This window comes from Ahaetulla prasina, chromosome 7, assembly GCF_028640845.1.
Source record: "Ahaetulla prasina isolate Xishuangbanna chromosome 7, ASM2864084v1, whole genome shotgun sequence".
Lineage (NCBI taxonomy): Eukaryota > Metazoa > Chordata > Lepidosauria > Squamata > Colubridae > Ahaetulla > Ahaetulla prasina.
This window is the reverse complement of record NC_080545.1, coordinates 7,568,636-7,591,579: the sequence shown is the minus strand read 5'-3', so window position 1 is coordinate 7,591,579 and position 22,944 is coordinate 7,568,636. Positions and strand designations below refer to the sequence as shown.

General features: G+C 38.9%; 1 protein-coding gene across 3 annotated transcripts in view; it reads right to left on the bottom strand.

The window, feature by feature from the left end:
* The window catches only part of DUS4L (dihydrouridine synthase 4 like), a 49,349-nt gene continuing 26,405 nt past the window's right edge, over positions 1-22,944 (bottom strand). Inside the window, exons 7-14 of one of the 3 annotated variants that reach the window (XM_058191754.1) lie at positions 20,395-20,403; positions 17,169-17,265; positions 13,273-13,373; positions 11,075-11,225; positions 9,662-9,797; positions 8,636-8,747; positions 1,891-1,991; positions 1-1,305 (exon numbers count right to left, since the gene is read on the bottom strand). In XM_058191754.1, the coding sequence (XP_058047737.1) occupies positions 1,267-1,305; positions 1,891-1,991; positions 8,636-8,747; positions 9,662-9,797; positions 11,075-11,225; positions 13,273-13,373; positions 17,169-17,265; positions 20,395-20,403 (746 nt within the window). In that variant the 3' untranslated portion in view covers positions 1-1,266. The other 2 variants (XM_058191752.1, XM_058191753.1) reach the window with 2 other exon arrangements.

Here is a 22,944-nt window from a genome sequence, read left to right as displayed (position 1 = left end):
CAAAGCTTAAACATCTCTTTATTAAGAAACAAACATTCAAGTAAAATAGTGACACAAATGTGGAAAAGGCAACCCATTCAAATGGGAATAATAAAAGCAATAAGCTGCCTTCAGGTTTGTATTCAGCAGCGTTTCCCTGTGAAAGCGGAAGCAAATGGTAAAATAATTTTCATCAGTTGCAAATTCTCTTTGTAAAGTTGCTCAGGACGGTTAAGAGATCTCCTGGAATAGCATCAGAAGAGCCCTTCTTTTTACCTAAAACCTCAGTTGTATCCTCCGGAGAAACATGTCGGAATCCAACCCAGCATTAAGTACAGTGCAATTAATCACAGAAAAGGCAGCTTAGTAAACACTGCTTAATTCCCCCCCCCCCAAAAGTGAAACATGAGATCCTGGCAAATATCTATGCAAACTCTTGAACATGTTAAGTGAAAAAATTACAGACTGGAACTGAATTTATAGATCTCCTTCAATATATAAAAATAAAGTACACAATCCTTCTCCGGTAGGACATCTACCAGATGTGGTTGGGCAGGAATTCCCCAAATGAGGAAATCAGCTGGTAATTTTAAGAGTAGTCGTCTCAAAACATCTGGCTCAGAAAGGCTGCTTTGAACCAATCTCATTATTTCTACCGATTGTCTACTTTCACCCGTATGGTTAGATAACGTCACTATGCTAATTCTTATACTGACCAAATTTGATGACGTTCCTGATCATTTCTAGCAAAGTGGATTTAATTCATCTTAATTTCATGCTTGAAGTAATGTATAAAGCAATTTCCACATCAGAACAATACTTTGTATCTAAACTTTCTTTTTTTAAAGAAAAATCTCAGAGTAGCAAGTAAGAATTCCTTAAAATGATTTATATCATCCTTGTCGGATTAAAAACAACAACACATATTGGTATTCAATGTACCACTTAAGGGTGTAAACTTATGAATAGTTCTTTGCACCCAACGAGAGATAGACGTGGTGTTTGAACAGTAATCCACTGTATGAACTCATCAGTATTTTGTAACCAAACAGAGTTTGTAACAAGGAATCACTGCACTTTTTGGCATGACTAACGTAGATATGGCAAAAACATTGCTGCAAAATTAAAAAAGTCTAGGTAATTGTTAAATTGTGATATTTCAGCAATGAATGCAGTAAATCTATTTTTTTTTTAAAAACAACAACCAAAAGCTTTTCCATATATACCTGTAAAGTAAAAACCAAACAAATAAACAATTCAGGTTGCTGCGCACGTCCTTGTTCTCCTTTAAAGATCTTTCTTACTGGAAGCTCCCGTTGTTTGTTGCTGTAAAGTAAAACAGATGTATGAAAAAAAATTAGTATAATTATTATATGGTTGATTTTCATTGCAAAATCACACAGATGGAGAAGAGCTGCTATAATACACTGAAAGTAAAACTTATGCTTTAGAGGTAAAATCTGATAATGAAGACTTAGCACATAAATCATAATTCAAATATGAAAATTCACTATGGATGAATTTTCTCTATCTGAAGAGAGTTTTAGCTAATTGCTAAGAAGCATTTTTCACATCTATGTATCACACTGCACTGAAACCATTTTTTTATCTACGTGTTTTTTTAGAAAGCAAATTCAGTAGCTCTGAGAATTTTCTCTTTTTCCTTCTCCTCCACATTGCCATGCAAGGAATACCAAGTTACTAAAATATTAATGAAGTTAATTATTTAAAAGAAAATAAGCTTCATTCCAACAAGTGTTCTAAATACATTAAGGAATTCCCATTATTCTGAAAGAGTACTGTATGTTGAATTAAAAATGTCTTTATGAATGTTGTCTTGGATAAGACACAACCTCGTTGTCTGAATTTAACAAGTTCTGCTTGAGCAAATCAAACGCCTCTGCCTCCTACCTGTAGTTTTTCATGTTCTTTTACAAGGAGGTCATATTCTTTTTTAAGTTCTTCAGAGTGCTTCCTAGCAGTAATAATTTCATTTCTTGTTTTCAAGAGAGCTGTAAGACATAGGTGTGATACTATTCAGCACATATCACTGCATTTTAATTAAAACCTCTGTCCCCTGAAGAATGTCATTCTCAAAAATGAAATTATATTTTTAAAATGAGAATAAAACTGGCAAGGACAGACGGCAAAAGGTGAACTGAAGTTTGAATAATTCTAACTGCTCTAGAATAAACAAAATACATTTGACAAATAATGCATTTTACCTGAAAAGTCAGAGCAATTGCAAATAAATTGGAAAACTGTTGCATATAGGAAAATAGACAATAGGAAAAATAGCTTCAGATTGAGAGAAAAAATGGAGAGGAGACAAGAGTATAATTTTTATATATTTATATACACACTTGACATATTTGTTAATGCTTATTTTAAAATGCATAGACTCTTTGTTTAGTAGACTAGCTGGAGGAGAATATATGATAAACCCAATCATCTACCTGAGTAAATGACTTTGCTTACACTAACCTGCATCATCATGCAATTATACAAGTGATATAATTATAACGTCATGCAATCACATGATTACATACATTTATGTAAATGATACAATTTACATGAATTGTCAAGGCTTTGTGGTTACTACACTTGTCCATTATTTGGTTATGGAAGAAAACATCTGTTGTATAGTATTCAATTTTCTGTTAATAAAGATTCATTACATAACAGTTTAATATTTGCCACAGGAAGGTATTAATTTTACAATGATTTACTAATTAATTTTTTTTATGTTAATGAAAATGCCATAGTATTAGATTGCAAAAAAGTTCTTTTTGGTAACTTGATCTTATAGTAACTGAATTATTGTATGCTTTAAGGAGGACAGGAAAAACCTTTTGGTTGTAACTAAAAACAACACTATCTCTAAACATAACCAAGATAACTAGGGATAGTTGCACATTCGCTACATTGTTATTCTGTTTTGACAAAAATATACTTGTGGAAAGATGGGTGAGGTCTTCTAAGTAGAAGAATGTCAAAGTTCAGTGCATTAAAAAATCTTTGGCTTTGGGCTGTGACTGGTAACATCATGTTCGGAAGTGGGCTAGCATCCATATGAACTAAACAGAAGGTAGCCTCAGCTTACTGATTGCTTTAATAATGCAATAAACTTTTTTTTAAAAAAAGTTACTGCCACTCCTCTTTTTCCAAGCAAAATGATCCACAGAGAACATGAAGGCAATATTTCAAAATACCAACTTTTTTCCCCAGCAGACAAACAGCCACAAGATAGACCAAACCACTGAAATTCAAATAGAAATATTTAGAAAGCAGTAATTTGGGCTCACTTCTCCCCTGCAGTTATTTAAACTTGGGAAGATCACACAACTGTTGCAGAATGCTTCATATGAGTTGGCTATTTCTAATATTTTAAAGCTGTTGAAAAGAATGTTACATATTCTAGATGGCTGACTTCACTTTGAACACACGCAATGAAAGTAGCCCAACACCTATCTGGCTTTACTATTTAATTACACCTTTACAGTCCGTCCGTCCACATTTCATTAGAATCAAGTTGTAACTCAAATCCATTATGTTTTATTTTAAAAAGATATTTTTTAAAAAATGTTTTAAAAATTATTTAAAAAAACATTTTAAACTGTAAATCACTCAGAGTCGTTGGAATTAGACTGCATATAGATTTAATAAATTATTATTTTTGATTGCAGTTGGACAGATGTTTAGACTAGATCTGGCATTTTTATCCACTTACTGAGTCCTTCCCAAGGACCTGAGTAAGATGGATAGATATTGTTGCTTGATGATGTTAGAGGTATTATTGCAGGATGTAAGCTGTGCCAAGTAAAGATGTCTTTTGCAATTGACTGATGATGATTTTGTCAATGCCCATGGTGTTCAATATGTTTTGGGATTGCACTCAAGGCTCCTATTGCAATTGGTATTATATTTGCTTTCTTTTGTTCACAATCATTCTTCATCAGCTGTTCCAAATAAAGCTGCATTTTGCAATTGACTGATAGTAGTTTTGATATGGGTTGCTGCCAGCATCCTAGGTATCAACCAAGTATCTTCTTAAAATGTACGATGTTCTGAGTAGCAAGTTTTTTTGCAGTTCCGCTGGTGTTATTGCAGGAAGCTGCAATTTCTTGATGTATTTTGTAAAATTCTTGGACATGGCAGTGCCCCAATGGGTACTGTGGGTATCACTGTTGCATGTTTCATCCATAATCGCATAGTTTTGGTGGCCAGGTCACGATATTTCATTATTTTTTCCAGTTCTTTTTCTTCGACTTTGGCATCTCCGGGTAGAGCGATATCAATAAATTGTACACTTCGGGTTTTGACAACTGTGATATCTGGTGTGTTGTGTTCCAAAAGATGATCTGTCAGTATTCGAAATCCCTACAAGATCTTCACCCTCTCATTTTTGGCAGCTTTTTCCAATTTATGTTCCCATTACTTTTCGAACATGGTAAGTTGTATTTTTTACATTATGACCAGTGGATTAATTTAGCAACTCGGATGTTGTTGTTGTTGTTATTATTATCATCATCTCTTTTATTCATTAAACATGAAACTCAGTCAACTGAACATTTAAAAATTTATCACAAATATTATTGACTGGCGCCAATGGTTGATACGGGTTGCTGCCAGCGTCCTAGGTATCAACCAAGTATCTTCTTAAAATATACAATGTTCTGAGTAGCGCAGTTTTTTGCAGTTCCGCTGATGTTATTGCAGGAAGCTGCAATTTCTTGATGTATTATTATTATTATTATTATTATTATTATTATTATTATTATTATTATTATTATTATTATTATTATTATTATTTACACAACAATGTGAAGTCACAGCTGCCAGTGTTGGCCCTTCATAAACACTGAGTTCTTTTCAAGAACCTAGGATTTCATCCCACAATGGAGAACAGCTGGGAAAACTAATGGAACTAGCAAAGATGGCTATCTTAACTGTTGTAATCAAAGAAAAGAACACATCTAATTTTGTTTCTATTTGTTTCTCGATTTTGTGCTTGAGATAAACAAAATGTTGACTTTGGGTTTTGCTGATTAGATAAGTTTGCTGTTATAGAAACGTATAGTATAAATAAGCATATAGAAAGTGAAAAGTTGAGCATAAAGAAACAGTCTTTTTTCTTTTTCCTTCCTTCCTTTCCCTTTTCCCCATTATTTTCATTTGTGCTTTATACTTTGATGAGTTAAATAAAATTATTTTTTTAAAACAAAAAAACCTGGGATGTTGTATCAGTGTGGTGCATGTACAGATCCAAGAGATATGGACTATTGTAATTGAAAGATGGATATTTTATCCATGTGCAGGTAATACTATTTGAATTTTTTTGGTGTGGTACCCAGTATGCTGATAACCACATAGACCACAACAGCCGCATTATGCTATAATCTTTCAGCTTTGATTTTCAGAAGTTGATAATTTTGCAATGTTCTCAAATTCTGTCTCATATTCCACTCTCTTCTCATATTCCCACATCGATTATCCAGACTTTCTTCTTTTCAACCAGTTAAACCTGGTGAGTTATGTGTCAAGATTTTTCATCAGTTTGTTTTTGGGACTTGCACAACATAGGTAGTCCTCAATTTATCACAATTGAGCCCAAAATTTATGCTAAGTGAGAAATTTGTTAATTGAATTTTGCCCCATTTTACAACTTTTCTCGCCACATTTGTTAAGTGAATCACTGCAGTTGTTAAAAATAAACCTTTTAATTTCCATGCCTGGGCTAAGTTAAAATGTCAAATATGACACCTGCCTAACTAAAAATAGCACTTACAAACTCAAGGCATTATGCATAATTTTCTTTTGAATTTTCTAAAATTATTTTCAGATTTTGAGTATATATTTTTTTGTTTCATAATGTTGTAGATTAATTGTTGCATAACTATCTAAACCACCACAGGAAACTGTATAGGAAGAAGTTCATCTGAAGAACAATGTTCTTATCATGTTTATTTTGTATACAAGCCATGTCTGTTTATAAGAGCTGCCAAACATTGTGTAAACTTTACTTTTCCTTCCTCGTTCCAAATCTTATCATCTTTCTATACATACAGAGGTGCGTGATCAAAACTTTGTAAGTTTCCATATGCACACGTACGTCTGTGAAAATGAATATAATTAATGGTGCTAAGCAGTTCTAATGCATACATTTGTCAGTAATATTTTGCATATTTTATGGTTAATATTAGTCCCATCCTATGTAAGGAGGAAAACTGACAGATATATTCAATGTTCAAATTCAAGTTGAATTTGACATATATATTTATTAATATTATATTCCCCCCTTTTCAAAAGTTCACGGACATTGCATGTCCCGTTTTAGTTATTTTTCCATAATAACGTTCTTGCTTATAAAATTTATTTTTTCAAGCACACACAGGCAGCTCTTTGCTATGCAGTTCTAATATACTATTATTGAAAAGAGTTAGATCTATAGAACTATACTCATAAAACAAACCTAATCTTTACTATTTACAAGTAGGTCACAAAATGCTGAAGGAAAAATGTCTCTTTGCCTAATTCTCAAAAATCTAATTTACAATAAAGAGTGATATCTGAAAAAAACAGCTTTTGCCATAGTAAGTTCCACATTCAATGCTCATATTTCACAATCAAATCTTTTTAGAGGATTCTTGTTTCTTTGGCTGGTGTTTGAAATGCTAATGTTTGTAAAACTCTACCGTCTTAAGACTTTATTCTATTTGATAGTGATACTGACTTTTGACAATTGTTTTGAGATTTAATTTGAAGACTGACGTTTGACTTCAAAAAACATCATGTTCTCTGTGTAGCCAAAGATTTAATACATTTTAGCTGCCTGATCTTCACAAGGTCAAGCAATATTATTCATTTCAGCCAGTAAACACCCAAGAAGTTTCATAAATCTTGCTAGATCCAGAAAGACCATGTAGAGTCAGGAAAATTCTGTCTGTATCGCAGTGCTATTTTATTAAGAAAACCTCGATTGAACAAGGAAGTTAATAAAAGAACGGTGTTATGATACTCTTGGTTTTGATTCTATTGAAGCAAATGCAGAGAATTTCTATCTAAGTATCCTATTGATTGCAAAACAGATCGTATCAGAATATGGTCCTAATCTTAGAATTTATCAATATGTCCCCAATAATTCTGTACTGTTGGTTTTGCAGCTGTGCAGTCCTTTATTGAGAAGTAGCTTCTAAAGTTCTCAATAGCTAAGTAAACTACGTTTTAATATTACATTTTAGGCTTCTATCAGCTTGCCAAAATCTATTTATTATATATGTATGCCACTTGAATCCCAATGAATTTGGGTGTCTCACAAATAAAAGCATTTTAAAAAAACAGAAAGAATCCTTGAGTTACAACAGAAATTGGGACCAGAATCTCCATTGGCAAGTGATGCAGTTGTAAATCACAAGTGCATCGCTCAGCAACGGTAACCTCTCCAATCCCACTTGCCATTGTTAACTGAATCTCAACTTCCTGCCAATTTCCCACTACCCTGGGGAAGCCAGCAGGAAATTGCAAGTCCGAAGTGGCTTGCAAGAAGGCCGATAGTTAGGTTGAGTGGCTGCTGCTAGATGGGTTGGGAGGGAATTGGAAGGCACAGATGGCTGGGGTGATGTGTCGTGAGTGAAACAAGGCTTGGGGTGGCTCCTGTCCCCTGGCAGAGGGAGCAATGGAGTGTGCAGGAGATGTGGCAAGTCTCAGGGAGGGTGCATAAGGATGCACTAAAGTGGGTCAGCAAGTCCTGGGGAGGATGCACAGGAGTGTTTAAGTGGCAGGGAGGTGTGGTGAGATTCAAGGAAGCTGCATGAGGGTCCACAAAGGGTCATGGGAAGGCTTGTGGAGGGTTTGTAGGAATGCACAAGAGTGATGTGACAAAGCTTGGGAAGGATGCTCGGGGTTGCACAAGTTGCAGAGGGGTGCAAGGCTCAGGGAGACTCAGGGAGATTGCAAGGGAAGTAAGACAGGGCTCAGGATGGGGTTGTGCGAGTGGCCAGAATGGCAAGGCTTGGGGAAGGGAGGGGTGTGCGGGGTTGCACAAGTAGCTGGTGTGGTGCAAGCGCAATGGGGGTGTGGAAGCAAGCATGGGTCAGGAGACTTTTCACCTTCCCTGCCAGCATCCCCATTGACTTTCTGGAGAAGCTAGCGGGGGAAGGAGCAAATGTTGATTACATGATTGTGGGGCACTGTTAACTGGTTTTAAATGTGAGCAGGTTGCCAAGTTCCCAGATTGTAATCATGTGACCGGGTGGATATTGGGACAGCCAGAACTTCAGGGACCCATGGTAACCACCATTCGTTCTAGCACTGTCATTACTTCAAATAATCATTGAATGAATAGCAGTAAGTTGAGGACTGCTTGTAAAAGATTGCAAGATGACAGAAACAGGACTGAAATGAAAAAAAGAAACACACCTACACAAACCAAGGGGGCTTTACTCACCCACACTAAAGGCCTGTTACAATCCTTCTTTTAGCTATAGCTGTGCATATCCTGGTTAAAATAATAGAAGCAGGTAGCAACCTATTTGCTCCATCGGAGGGAGCAAGTGTATTTTGCATCCTACATGACAGGGAACAAAATGTTTTGCATCTGTGATTCTATACAAAGTATATTTCCTTAAGCAATAGAACATTTTTTTAAAAAAAATACCTTCTGAAGTTGCCTTTAATGCTGTTTTTAACTGTTCCACTTCTACAGTTAGCTTCTCATTTGTTACCAAACACAAATGTTCACCGGTAGAATGTTTCATTTCCTTCAATGACTGCCAAAAGAAGGGGGGGGAAAACATATCAGTTCTGTGTTTCATATTTTCCATGATCCTGCCCCTATTCCCATTTAGTGGGACAATAGGAGAAGGCACTTGGTTACCTTGGAGATGGCTTTAGATTAAGTAATTAACCTTATTAACCAAACTGTGACACGGGAGGTAATGCCTTTAGCCAAAGCTGGCACATTGCATAAATGTCTAATTTTGATTTTCATTTTGATTTCTATGCTAATTTTGAATATCCATCCTTCTGAGGTCAGTAAAATGAGGGTCCAGATTAGCAATAGCCATAGCAGTTAGACTTATATACCGCTTCATAGTGCTTTTACAGCCCTCTCTAAGCGGTTTAGAGTCAGCATATGGCCCCCAACAATCTGAGTCCTCATTGTTGGGGCAATGTGGTGACTCTGTAAATTGCTTAGAGAGGGTTGAAGTGGTATATAAGTCTTAGCGCTATTGCTATTTTTTCATTGGTATTTATTTACAGCAAGTGTTTTTACTAAAGGATGGAGGCCCTGTAAACAGACATGGCTGATGAACTAAAGAGCTGTGGTGGGGCAGTGGTTAGAATGCAGTATTGTAGACAAATTCTGTCCACAGCCAGGAGTTCGATTCTCAGTGGCTCAATGTTGACTTAGCCTTCCATCCTTCCGAGGTGGGTAAAATGAGGACCCGGATTGTTGGGGGCAAGAGGCTGACTCTATAAACCGCTTAGAGAGGGCTGTGAAGCACTATGAAGCGGTATATAAGTCTAAGGGCTATTGTTCTAAGTGCTATTATGTCTTGTAACGTCATTTAAGAAACAGAAGTAACAGAAGCCATGACAGGGAAGTCTACAAATGAAACTGATATGAAAGAGATAGGCAATTAATACAGGAAAACAACAACTGGTGAGCCAGGAAACGTACCAGTTGCAATTTTTCATTTTCTTCTAAGCATTTCCGGGCAACTTCATTGCTGTTTGCTACTTCTATTTTCAGAGTATTCTCCGTTTCCATCTCATTTGCCAATAAAGTGATAAGGGAAACAAGACGTCTCAATACACTATGGAAAAAAATAGTAATTTATTCATTGGCATAGCCAAAGCATCAACTGATAATCATTTCTATAACTTTCTAATAAGCAAAGGAAATGTTTCACTTTTTATCATTTTTAAAAGTGATTTAAAATTACAAAAACTATACTTTAGGGTTTTTTTTTTAAATCAGACTTTATCACTGTGCAGTATCCTGAATTGTTCAAATACTCCAGAAATTATTTGTTACAATTTTAGAGAAACTTCTTTGATGAATTACAACACATTTGCCATTAAATTTAGACAGAAATTTTGAAATTTTACTACCTTCAATTTTGGCTTAGGTCTGCAAACCAAATACTGAACAAGATTGATCCATATGCAGATGTTAATATGGGATACAAGTAGTCCTTGACTTACAATCACCATACAAAATTTCCGTTGCTAAGCGACAGAGTTGTTAAATGAATTTGCCCCATTTTATGACCTTTCTTGCCACAATTGTTAATTGAATCTCTGCAGTTATTAAGTTAGTAACACGGTTGTTAAGTGAATCTGGCTTCCCCCTTGACTTTGCTTGTCAGAAGGTGGCAAAAGATGGTCACATGACCCTGGGGCACCGCAACTGTCATAAATAAATGCCATTTGCCAAGCATTAGAATTTAGATTACATGACCATGGGGAGACTGCAATGGTCGTAAGTGTGAAAAATGGTCGTAAGTCACTTTTTTCAGTGCTGTTGTAACTTTGAAAGGTCACTAAATGAACTGCTGTTAAGTCAAGGATTACCTGTATAGCTAAAATGGCTGTTGAATTCAAAGGATGCTCAATCCATGAGGATAAAATCCAACATATTAAAAAATGTGGGCTGAAGGATAAAATACAGTAAAACCTGCATTCCTTGCCTGTGTCTCTCACTTACACATCTCAGAAGCTTTATATTGGGCAGTCCAAAATATGGAAACCCCTGTAGAATTATTTACTTGAAAGCAGCATGAAGATTTATTTCCTTTCAAGAAATTTAATGGCAAGTCTTCCAAACACCGGGAAACTAAATATAGCATGAGCAGTCTTTCCAATCAATTGTTCTATCACTGCCTTCTGAAACAGAACAGTATTATTCTAAGAAAGGCAGGATTTTTTTAAAAAAAGCTAAAAGTCAAGAACAATTTTCTTTTAATATAATCCATTTTATTAATATGTATTAGTTTTATCCATGAACATCTGCTGTTCTTTATTCTACTTTATCCAATTCATATATTTTATGTTTTTAGAAAACGTGGACCAATGGCATTCTTATACTTACAGCCAAAGAAAGAGGGAAAATCCTGATATATAAAGATTTCGTTGTGATCTGAAGAGTTTCATGTGAATGTGATCGATTGCATTGTGGCTCGAATGGGGGCTGTCTTCATTTAATTGAACAGTTGAGTATTTCCTCACTTCTCTTACTGCATCTTGGAGCATAAATACATATATACATAAATTGCACCTGCTTTCTTGTTGCCTATACCCTATTTTAATCATCAGGCCTTAGAAAATAAGATATATATTTATGCATTAAATTAATAGCTACTGAAATGAAATAGAAAGTACATAAGCTTCCTTAGACATTACAATATTTAGTTAATTTTATACTTATGTACTTCAAATAGATAATTTTTTATAATAAAGGATATATATATATATATATATATATATATATATATATGTTTGTCCGTCTGTCTGTCCATCCCTCCATCCCTCAAGATTTCCCTGTCCAGTCGAGTACAACTCTAAGGCATGATGCTAATCTCCATTTCTTGGCTGACGCAGCCAGCGTTGTCCGAAGATGCTCCAATGGTCAGGTGGCCAGCATGGCTATAAGCTGAAGGTGCACAGAATGTTGTTACCTTCCCACTGAAGTGGTACCTATTAATCTACTTGCATTTGTATGCTTTCGAACTGCTAGATGGGCAGAAGCTAGGGCAAATAATGGGAGCTCACCCCACTGCGCAGTGCTCGGGTCTGGAACCTGCTCTCCAAGCTCAGCAGCTTTAACTGCTGAGCCATTGCACCCTCCCACAGCCAAACCCATACACACATATATGTATGTTACCATCAATGTGTGAAATTTCACAGTTTATACAATGCCTAGGAAATCTATAGAATGGCAACAATGGGACGTCAAAGTATGAAACTCTTAATATTCCACACATTTCCTAGGCATTCTATTCAGTGCCAAAAGGCAAACAGGCATAGCATAAAATACTTTCACTATACTTGTTACAATAAGGAGGCCAATATTGGTATTTTTCAGTTGTTTTTTTCAGTAAAGAAAGTCCTGAACTTTATTTTGTATTTCTTCTTTGATTTTCACATATGTTTTTTCAATATAGGGTTAATTGTAACCCTTTTCTTTAGTCTTCCTAGGTATGCTATACAATGCCACACATTTTCACACATTGCTGGAAACATATATATCCAAAAGCAATGAAATGTATCCAACACCACAACTGAAATAAAAGCAACATAATATTTAGCAATAAATTTAAATAGTCCTTAAACAAAAATAAAACAGCAAAAAAGTTTTGTACAGTCCTCTAAAACAGCTTTTCCAAACCTGCTGCTCTTTAAAGACTCTAAAAAGAGTCCAGAGAAGAACAACAAAGATGATTAGGGGACTGGAGGCTAAAACATATGAAGAACGGTTGCAGGAACTCAGTATGTCTAGTTTAATGAAAAGAAGGACTAGGGGAGACATGATAGCAGTGTTCCAATATCTCAGGAGTTGCCACAAAGAAGAGGGAGTCAAACTATTCTCCAAAGCACCTGAGGGTAGAACAAGAAGCAATGGGTGGAAACTAATCAAGGAGAGAAGCACTTAGAACTAAGGAGAATTTTCCTGACAGAACAATCAATAAGTGGAACAACTTGCCTGCAGAAGTTGTCAATGCTCCAACACTGGAAATTTTTAAGAAAATGTTGGATAGCCATTTGTCTGAAATGGTGTAGAGTTTCCTACCTGGGCAGGGGGTCGGACTAGAAGACCTCCAAGGTCCCTTCCAACTCTGTTATTACATTATGTTAAATATTATGGACAATGCATATCTTAATCCTAGCTATCCAAAATGCTGGTAGTATCTGATAAGACTTGCAATGCAAATTTCTAGCCACCACTACATTGATTGTCCTAAAGAAATCCATCTCCAGAAACTCTAGTTTTTCTCATAAAAATTCAAAAGTAACTACTGTACCGTAGAAAGAAAGAGTGCCATCTGCTGATCCTTTAGAAAACATTTATTACCATAAATATTTCAATAGATGTTTTATGCCAATCTTATTTAAGTTTTACTATCAGATAATGAGAAAACACCACTTGCCTCTTGTTCAATTGATTTTGTAACATATATTGCCTCATCTAAAACAAAATCAATCTTTAGGTAGTAAATACAATCTCCAACACTTTTGCTTTCACATCCTGTTCATATTAATAGCCACATACAAAACTGATTTTCTACTTACCAAGAAATAAAACAATTAATATAACTATAATAGTAAGGAATGTCTTGTTCCAATAGCTTGCAATTTTATTCCATACAGAGATCATAAAAATCTTATTCCATCTATAAAAGAAACAAATTTCAAAAAAATCAATGTATGAACGCTCCATTCGGTAAGCATATTAAGCATACACCAAAAATTACCCAATTTACTTTTCAAGCACTTGCCAATACAGGCAGTTCTTGACTTATGACCATAATCGAGTCCAAAATTTATGTTGTTAAACAAGACATTAAGCCAGTTGGGGAAATATTTGGGATAAATCAGTCAAGATTTAGCTCTGTAAAATTTATAAGGCAGACATCTGCATTTTGACCTGCTCTGCTTAAAAACCAGCAGAAACTACCACAAATAAATTGTACAGATAGTCCTCAACATATGACAATTGTGCCCAAAATTTCTTTTGCTAAGTGAGATAGCTGTTAAGTCAACTTTGCCTCATTTTGCGATCTTCCTTGCCACAGTTGTTAAGTGAATCACTGCAGTTATTAAGTTAGTAACACAGTTGTAAAGTGAATACCCTCATTGACTTCGCTTGTCAGAAGGTTGTAAAAGGGGATCATGATCCTGGGACACTAACTGTTATAATTATTAATCAGTTGCCAAGCATCCAAATTTTGATCACATGACTATGGGGATGCTGCAAGTGTGTCCTAAGTGTGAAAACAGTGAAAACTTTTTCATGACACTGTAACTTCAAACTGTCATTAAATGAACTATTGTAAGTCGAATACTTCTTGTACTGCCCACAATAGCTGTTAAAATGTAGAGAGTTTAAGTGAAAACATTTCTTTTTCATAAGGTATGTAGGTCATAGCCCCAATATCAATGGGGTCTCTAAATAACCATAAAATATAGTAACTAGTTTATGCCAAAGCTGACTTTGCAGAGATGTAAGAATTGCAAGGGACAAACTGCTGACAACTTATTTGTTAGGAGAGGGGAAGTTCTTTCAGAGGAAGATAATCTTAGAAATGGAGAAGTGTGCTTGAATGTATGTGTAGTGTATGTGCCTATGTTAGCCAGAGCAAAATTCAGTTGGAAATCAATGGTGACCATTTACTCGAAAAGCTAATTCACATGAACATTTTTCAATTGATTTTGCCCCTAAAATACAGTACATTTGGCTATTTCTGTCTATTGCAAATGGAACTAAGATTGCGGGTGGCCCATTTACCAAATATAAATCATACATTGATTGGCGTCCTGAAATGTATTAAAAATAGATATGATGGAAACTCAGAACTCAAAAAAGTATGTTCATTATTCGTGTAGGGCCACTACAAGTAGTCCTCGACTTACAACCACAGTTTAACAAATGGTTATAAATTGAGGACTACCTGCAAATTCATCAAGCTTTGTCATCCCAAAACATTTTAAAAATAGGAAGGAAATACAAAAGACAAAAAAAGCATGTGCATTATTTGTGTAGGGCCACTACAGGAAGTCCCTGACTTATAAACATTTGCTTTTGACAATTGCAGCATCCCCATGGTTACGTGACCAAAACTCAGCTGCTTGGCAACTGACTTGTATTTATCACTGTTGCTGTGTCCCGGGGTCATTTTGAGACCTTCTGACTAGCAAAGTCAACGGGGAAGCCAGTTTCACTTAACAACCTTGTTTGTTACATGTAGTCCTCAACTTACAACACTTCATTTAGTGACCGTTTGAAGCTATAACAGCACTGAAAAAAGTGACTTAGGACATCCCCATAGTCACATGATCAAAATTCAGATGTTTGGCAATCGACTCATATTTACGAAATTGCGGTGTCCTGGGGTCACATGTTCATATTTTCTGACCTTCTGACAAGCAAAGTCAATCGGGGAAGCCAGTTTGACTTAACAACAGCGTTACTAATTTAACAGCTGCAGTGATTCACTTAATACCTGTGGCAAGGAAGGTGGTAAAACAGGGCAAAATTCGAACAAATGTCTCGCTTAGCAACAGAAATTTTGGGCTCCATTAAGTCGAGAACTACCTGTACTAACTTTAACTGCAGTGATTCACTAAACAAGCCGTAAAATGGAGCTAAACTCACTTAACAACGGTCTCGCTTAGCAACAGAAACGTTGGGCTCCATAGTGGTCATAACTTGAGGACTACCTGGCATATGACAAACTATATTTCCTGATGGCTTTGGGGAACCTCCAGGCACCTGTTTTGCTTGCAACAAGCTACAAGTGGCCACTTGCTAAAGCAAAGCCTTGGAGCCACAGCCATGCAGAATAGACCATGATCAAGCCACCATTTCAAAAGCCTTCGCAAATAAATTGACATCAGTGGCTTCTCTCCTTAACCCCTCTGCTCCCCATCCCCCAAAACAATTAAGTTTACGGTCAACCTGCCTGCGTCCCTCTGGGAAAAAAACTATATGAGGGGTTCACAGGCAGTCCTCAACTAAGGACCACAACTGAGTCCAAAATCCACGTTGCCAAGTGAGACGTTTGTTGAGTTTTTGCCCTGTTTTACGACTTCCCTTGCCACATTAGTTAAGCGAATCGCTGCCGTTATTAAATTAGCAACACGGTCGTTAAGCGAATCCGGCTTCTCCAATGACTTTGCTTGCCCGAAGGTCGCAAAAAGGGATAACAAGCCCCCCACCCACCCCACCCCCGGACACTGCAACCGTCACACATGCGAGTCAATTGTCAAAAGCATCCGAATGTCAGTCATGTGACCACGGGGAAGCGGCGACGGTCGTTAAGTGTGGAAAAAAACGGTCCCGAGCCACTTTCTAACTTCGAACGGTCACTAAACGAACTGTTGTTAAGTCGAGGACTTCCCGGGTATTTCCTGATGGCTTTGTTGAGGCTCCAGGCACCTGGCTTGGGCTTTCCAAAGAAGCTACAAAGCCTTGATGGAGGCAATCCTTGGCGCCCCAGCCACTCCGGCACAACAGACCATGATCAAGCCACCATTTTAAAAGACCCCGCAAACAAACCCACATCAACAGCTTCTCTCCTTACTGCCCCCCCCCCAAAAACAAACAAACAAACCCCAATGAAGTCAAGGAGCCTGTGTACTTTTTGGGAGAAAAAAAGAAAAACTGCAGGAGGGGTTTATTTCCTCAGAATAAAAACTACATGAGGGGTTTATTTATCCCCCCCCCAAAAAAAAAACAGCATGAAGGGTTTATTTCTTCCTAAGAAAAACGGCATGAGGGGTTTATTTCCTCAGAATAAAAACGGCATGAGGGGTTTATTTATCCCTAATAAAAACAGCATGAGAGGTTTATTTACATCGAACAAAAACAGCACGAGGGGTTTATTTTCCGCCTAAGAAACCTGCATGATTTCCTCAGAATAAAAAAACGAGGGCTTTATTTCCCACTAAGAAAAATTATACGAGGGGTTTATTTTTCCTGAATGAAAAACGGCATGAGGGGTTTATTTCTCCCCCCCCCAAAAAAATTAAAACATGAAGTCTTTATTTCCGCCTAAGAAAACTATATGAGGGGTTTATTTTCCCTGAATGAATTAAAAAAAAACAACAACACGGCATGAGGGCTTTATTTCTCCCCCACCCCCCGGAATAAAAACACGAGGATTTTATTTCCCCCTAAGAAAACGGCATGAGGGCTTTATTTCCCCCTGAGAAAAATGCATGAGGAATTTATTTCCCCCTAACAAGAACTACATGAGGGGTTTATTTTCCCTGAATGAAAAACTACACGAGGGGTTTATTTCCACCACCACCCCGGAAAAAAACCCCTGACTTTATTTCCCCCGAATAAAAACTACATGAAGAGTTTATTCATCACCACCCCCCGAATAAAAACTACACGAGGGTTTTTATTTCCCCTGAAGAAAAACTTCCCTCATAAAGAGCAGGCCCGGCCGGCCCCGATTTACCTCACGGGCGAGACGAGCGGCAGGCAGAGCAGGAGCAACAAGGCGATTTCGCCGTAGAGAAAAGCGGCCACGACGCCCCACTGGTAGGTCATGGCGCCTCTGAGGGGGACCCTCCTCCGCCGCTGCTCCTGAGGAGGGAAGCCCCGTTAGCTCCGTCTCAACCGGGGACCGAAGGGGGAAAAAAAATCCCCTCCTCAGGCCGTGACAGACACCCGATTTGCCGGGTCAACGGCCCCCAACCCGGCCGGGGAAGACGACGCGGCCAGGCCCGGAGGAGCCACCGGCGTCGCTACCCGCGCTTCTCCCGCGCCATCCCGGCCCAGGGAAGCGTCACCCGGGGCGCCTCCTCCGCCTCGCGGCCCAGCCTTTCCTCTCAGGCGGCCCGAGCGAAATCCGACGAGCCCGAGCGGCCGTTATACCCCGGCAGGGCGAGAAAACCGCGGCCTCTTTCGCTCCCGCAGGCCGGGAAGCCGCTGTCCAGTCTTCCAGCCGGCCCCCCTCAGGTCGGGGAGGGATTTTTTAATTTTTTTAATTTTTACCTCAGGCTTCCCCCCTAAAAGGTGCTTCGGTTTAGGCTCGGCGATCGGGGATGGTTGGGTGGGCGTGTAACGTGTGAACTCGGCCCACGTGGCTGGGAAACTCGGGTTTGGCGGATGAGTGCAGGATACGAACCGCCCACGCGAATGCTAGGCTTTTATATATGTGTGTGTGTATGTATGTATGTATGTATATGTGTATATATATGTATATATATGTATGTATGTATGTATGTGTGTGTGTGTATATATATATATATATATATATATATATATATATATATATATATATATATATATATATATATATATATATATATATATATATATATATATATATGTATATGTATATATATGTATATGTATGTAGGTCTTTGGTTGTTCGGGTTTTCTCCCGTGTAAAATTGGAAATGTCTTGGCAACGTTTCGACGAAATCTCATTCGTCATCTTCAGGCTTCAGCTTCGTGCTCCCAGAAGCACGAAGCATTTCCAATTTTACACGGGATGTATGTGTGTGTCTGTGTATATATGTATATATATATATACACACACACACACACACATATACATACACATACATACACACACAAGCCTAGCGCACACACACATGTATGTTTGTGTATATATATGTGTGTGTGTGTGTGTGTGTATATATATATACACTCAAATCCCCCTGCAGCACAGACTAGACTGAGCACAACCAAGCCCCAACCAACACAGGACACACCCCCATCCAATCAGAGCACAGAAAAACCCCCATCCAATCAGAGCACAGCCAAGCTCCCACCCAATCAGTTCAAACCCCCACTAGCAGTTAAAAGGAAGAAACAGCTGCGATCACACATTGCTCCCAGAAGCACGAAGCTGAAGCCTGAAGATGACGAATGAGACTTCACGAAAACGTCGCCAAGACACTTCCAATTTTACGGGAAAACCGAACAACCAAAGACCTATATACAAACACCCGTGAAAACCTCAGAAAACAAATATTGCACCTCTACGGGAGGAAATCCACCATCTGACCAGGACCTATGAAAACTAGAAGTCCAAAGAGCTTCCATTTTATGTGACCTCGCATTCCTCTGAAACTGCCGCGATCAAAATTTAATCCCCAAATGCTTCCAATTGAAATTCCACTCCAACTCTGCAGCCACCAAACGCATCCTAAAAAGAACAGAATTGGCCTTAATCAGAAATGAACTTCACACAAAAAGATTCCTCCTAGATCAAATCAACAAAGATCTCCTCACACTTCACCTCAAACTCAGCAACAAGATGCACCCTGCACTTTGGGACAAATCCAAAACAACTTGCCGTCTGGAGGCGAAACACAGACCACCCTCAAGACAGACACGCACACCAACAAACTCCGAAGACTACAAGAACGCCAGAAACAAACCCCTCCACCCTCACAGCAACACATGAAACAAACAGTGCATAACATCTCAGATAGGATCCTCACCAAAGCTGAAACCGATGTCCTTTCCAAAGTTCAACTTTGCAGTCACTCCCAAATACATCCCCACTGAAACCATTATATGCGGAGTTGAAACCAGCCTGACCAAAATCAACCCGATGGCGCTAACAAAATCAGACTCGAGATCTCCAACATCCTCTGCAGCAAGCCACCCAAAAGCAACTTACCCAAGAGGAACAGACAGCACTACTTAACCTGAAAAAGATACCAGCATAATAATCCTACCAGCAGACAAGGGCAGCATACGGTGGTTATGAACACATCTGACTACCAAACCAAATTAACCAACCTACTCCAAGACCCTGCATACAAGCCCCTAAACACAGACCCCACCACCTACCTAGAAAAACCACTAGATCCAAAATAAAAGCCTCCCCATCAGCGAAGAAATCCAACAAAGAATCATTCCCAGAGAAATCATCCAGATGCCCTAAGCTCTATGGCCTCCCAAGATACACAAAGAAGGAACCCCCACTCAGACCCATAGTCAGCTCCATAGGCTCACCTCTACAAAACCTAGCCAAATTTCTCGCCAAACAACTACAGCCCTATGCAGAATCCATCACCTCACACGTAAAAAACTCATTCCAGTTCATAGAGATCATAAAGAAACAAAACTTACAGCCCAGCGACCTACTCGTGAGCTTTGATGTCATATCCCTCTTCACCCAAGTGCCAATCAAAGAAGCCTTGACAGCTATCCAAAACAAATATAACCCCCCCAAGCACATCCTAGATCTGACCAACCACTGCCTATCCAACACATACTTCATCTATAATGGACAAAAATACAAACAAGTAGAAGGAGCACCCATGGGATCACCCCTCTCACCTGTCATTGCCAACCTCTACATGGAACACTTTGAAACCCAAGCACTAGAAAAATCTGATCACAAACCCAAACTCTGGCTCAGATATGTAGACGACACCTTCATAATCTGGCCACACGGGAAAGAAAAACTTGACAACTTCCTCACACACCTCAATAGCCTACACCCCAAAATACAGTTCACCATGGAAACAGAAGTTAATAACCAACTTCCCTTCCTGGATGTCTTAGTCTACAGAAAACCCAATGGCTCCCTAGGACACACCATCTACCAGAAGAAAACACACACAAACCGCTATCTGCACGCACTCTCACACCACCACCCAGCACAGATCAACTCCGTAGCCAAGACACTCATTTCTAGAACAAAACGCTTAGCTGACGAACAACACCTAAAAACCGAACTACACACTCTCACTAACGTACTAACATCCAATGGATTCCAAACAAATAAGATTACCAAGCTAATCCAAAAAGAACCCCCCACTAAAATCCAAGACAGAGAACAAGAAAACGGCACAGCCCTCCTCCCATATATAAAAGGCACCACAGACAGAATCAGCAAGATCCTCCACAAACACAACATCAAGACAGCATTCTGCACAAACAGAAAAATATCCACCATCCTAAGAAACCCCAAAGACAAAATTGAGTTAGAAAATCAAGGAGTATATGAAATCCCATGCACCGCCTGCCCCACCACATACATTGGACAAACCAACAGAAGAATAAGTGCACGATTGAAGAACACAAGAACTCATTCAAAAAGAGGAACCAACTTCTTCCTGGTCCAACACTTTAAAGTCACAGGACATGATATTGAATTTAAAAAGACCAGAACTATCGCCAAAACTGAACACTTTAACAACAGAATAATCAGAGAAGCCATTGAGATAAACGCCCACACAGCATGAACAAACGAGATGACACCTCCCGCCTACCAGCCATTTGGAAACCGCCTTATTGACAAGCGTGTCCCTAACACGAGGAATGACACCAGACCCACACTCACAAGGTCCACACAGGATGTCACCACGCACATCCACCCAGAAAGCAGACCCAAACCCACACTGATCATGAAGCACGACCAAGGACCAGAAGCCAGACCGCAGCTGCAACATTAGCCATTTCAAACCCCTCAATCCATTCATGCAGCAGACTGACACCCACTATGAAGATGTAGCACGACCACAAAGCCAAACAACAGCTATGCAGCTCACCAGCTCAAATCCCCTGCAGCACAGACTAGACTGAGCACAACCAAGCCCCACCAACACAGGACACCCCATCCAATCAGAGCACAGAAAACCCCATCCAATCAGAGCACAGCCAAGCTCCCACCCAATCAGTTCAAACCCCACTAGCAGTTAAAAGGAAGAAACAGCTGCGATCACACATTGCTCCCAGAAGCACGAAGCTGAAGCCTGAAGATGACGAATGAGACTCCGTCGAAACGTCGCCAAGACACTTCCAATTTTACACGGGAGAAAACCCGAACAACCAAAGACCTATATACAAACACCCGTGAAAACCTCAGAAAACAAATATATATATATATATATATACACATACATATATATACATACATATATATACATACATATATATATACATATATATATATATATATATATATATATATATATATATATATATAGGTCTTTCTTTCTCGTAAATGGAAGTGTCTTGGCGAAATCTCGAAATCATCTTCAAACTTCAACAAAAACATCTGGGCTCTATACATTGGCTAAACCAACAGAAGAATAAGTACGCATTGAAGAACACAAGAACTCATTCAAAAAGAGGAACCAACTTCTTCCTGGTCCAACACTTTTAAAGTCACAGGACATGATATTGACTTTAAAAGACCAGAACTATCGCCAAAACTGAACACTTTAACAACAGAATAATCAGAGAAGCCATTGAGATAAACGCCCACACAGCATGAACAAACGAGATGATACCTCCGCCTACCAGCCATTTGGAAACCTGCCCTTATTGACAAGCGTGTCCCTAACACGAGGAATGACACCAGACCCACACTCACGAGGTCCACAGGATGTCACCACCACATCCACCCAGAAAGCAGACCCAAACCCACACTGATCAGGAAGCACGACCAAGGACCAGAAGCCAGACCGCAGCTGCAACATTAGCCATTTCAAACCCTCCAATCCATACATGCAGCAGACTGACACCCACTATGAAGATGTAGCACGACCACAAAGCCAAACAACAGCTATGCAGCTCACCAGCTCAAATCCCCTGCAGCACAGACTAGACTGAGCACAACCAAGCCCCACCAACACAGGACACACCCCAGCCAATCAGGCACAGAAAACCCCATCCAATCAGAGCACAGCCAAGCTCCCACCCAATCAGTTCAAACCCCACTATTTCTTAGGATGGTGGATATTTTTTGGTTTGTGCAGAATGCTGTCTTGATGTTATGTTTGTGGAGGATCTTGCTGATTCTGTCTGTGGTGCCTTTTATATATGGGAGGAGGGCTGTGCCATTTCTTGTTCTCTGTCTTGGGTTTTAGTGGGGGTTCTTTTTGGATTAGTTTGGTAATCTTATTTCTCTGGAATCCATTGGATGTTGACGTTTGTGAGAGTGTGTAGTTCGGTTTTAGGTGTTGTTCGTCAGCTAAGCATTTTGTTCTAGAGATGAGTGTCTTGGCTCTGGAGTTGATCTGTGCTGGGTGGTGGTGTGAGAGTGCATGCAGATAGCGGTTTGTGTGTTTTCTTCTGGTAGATGGTGTGTCCTAGGGAGCCATTGGGTTTCTTGTAGACTAAGACATCTAGGAAGGGAAGTTGGTTGTTAACTTCTGTTTCCATGGTGAACTGTATTTTGGGGTGTAGGCTATTGAGGTGTGTGAGGAAGTTTTCAAGTTTTTCTTTCCGTGTGGCCAGATTATGAAGGTGTCACATAT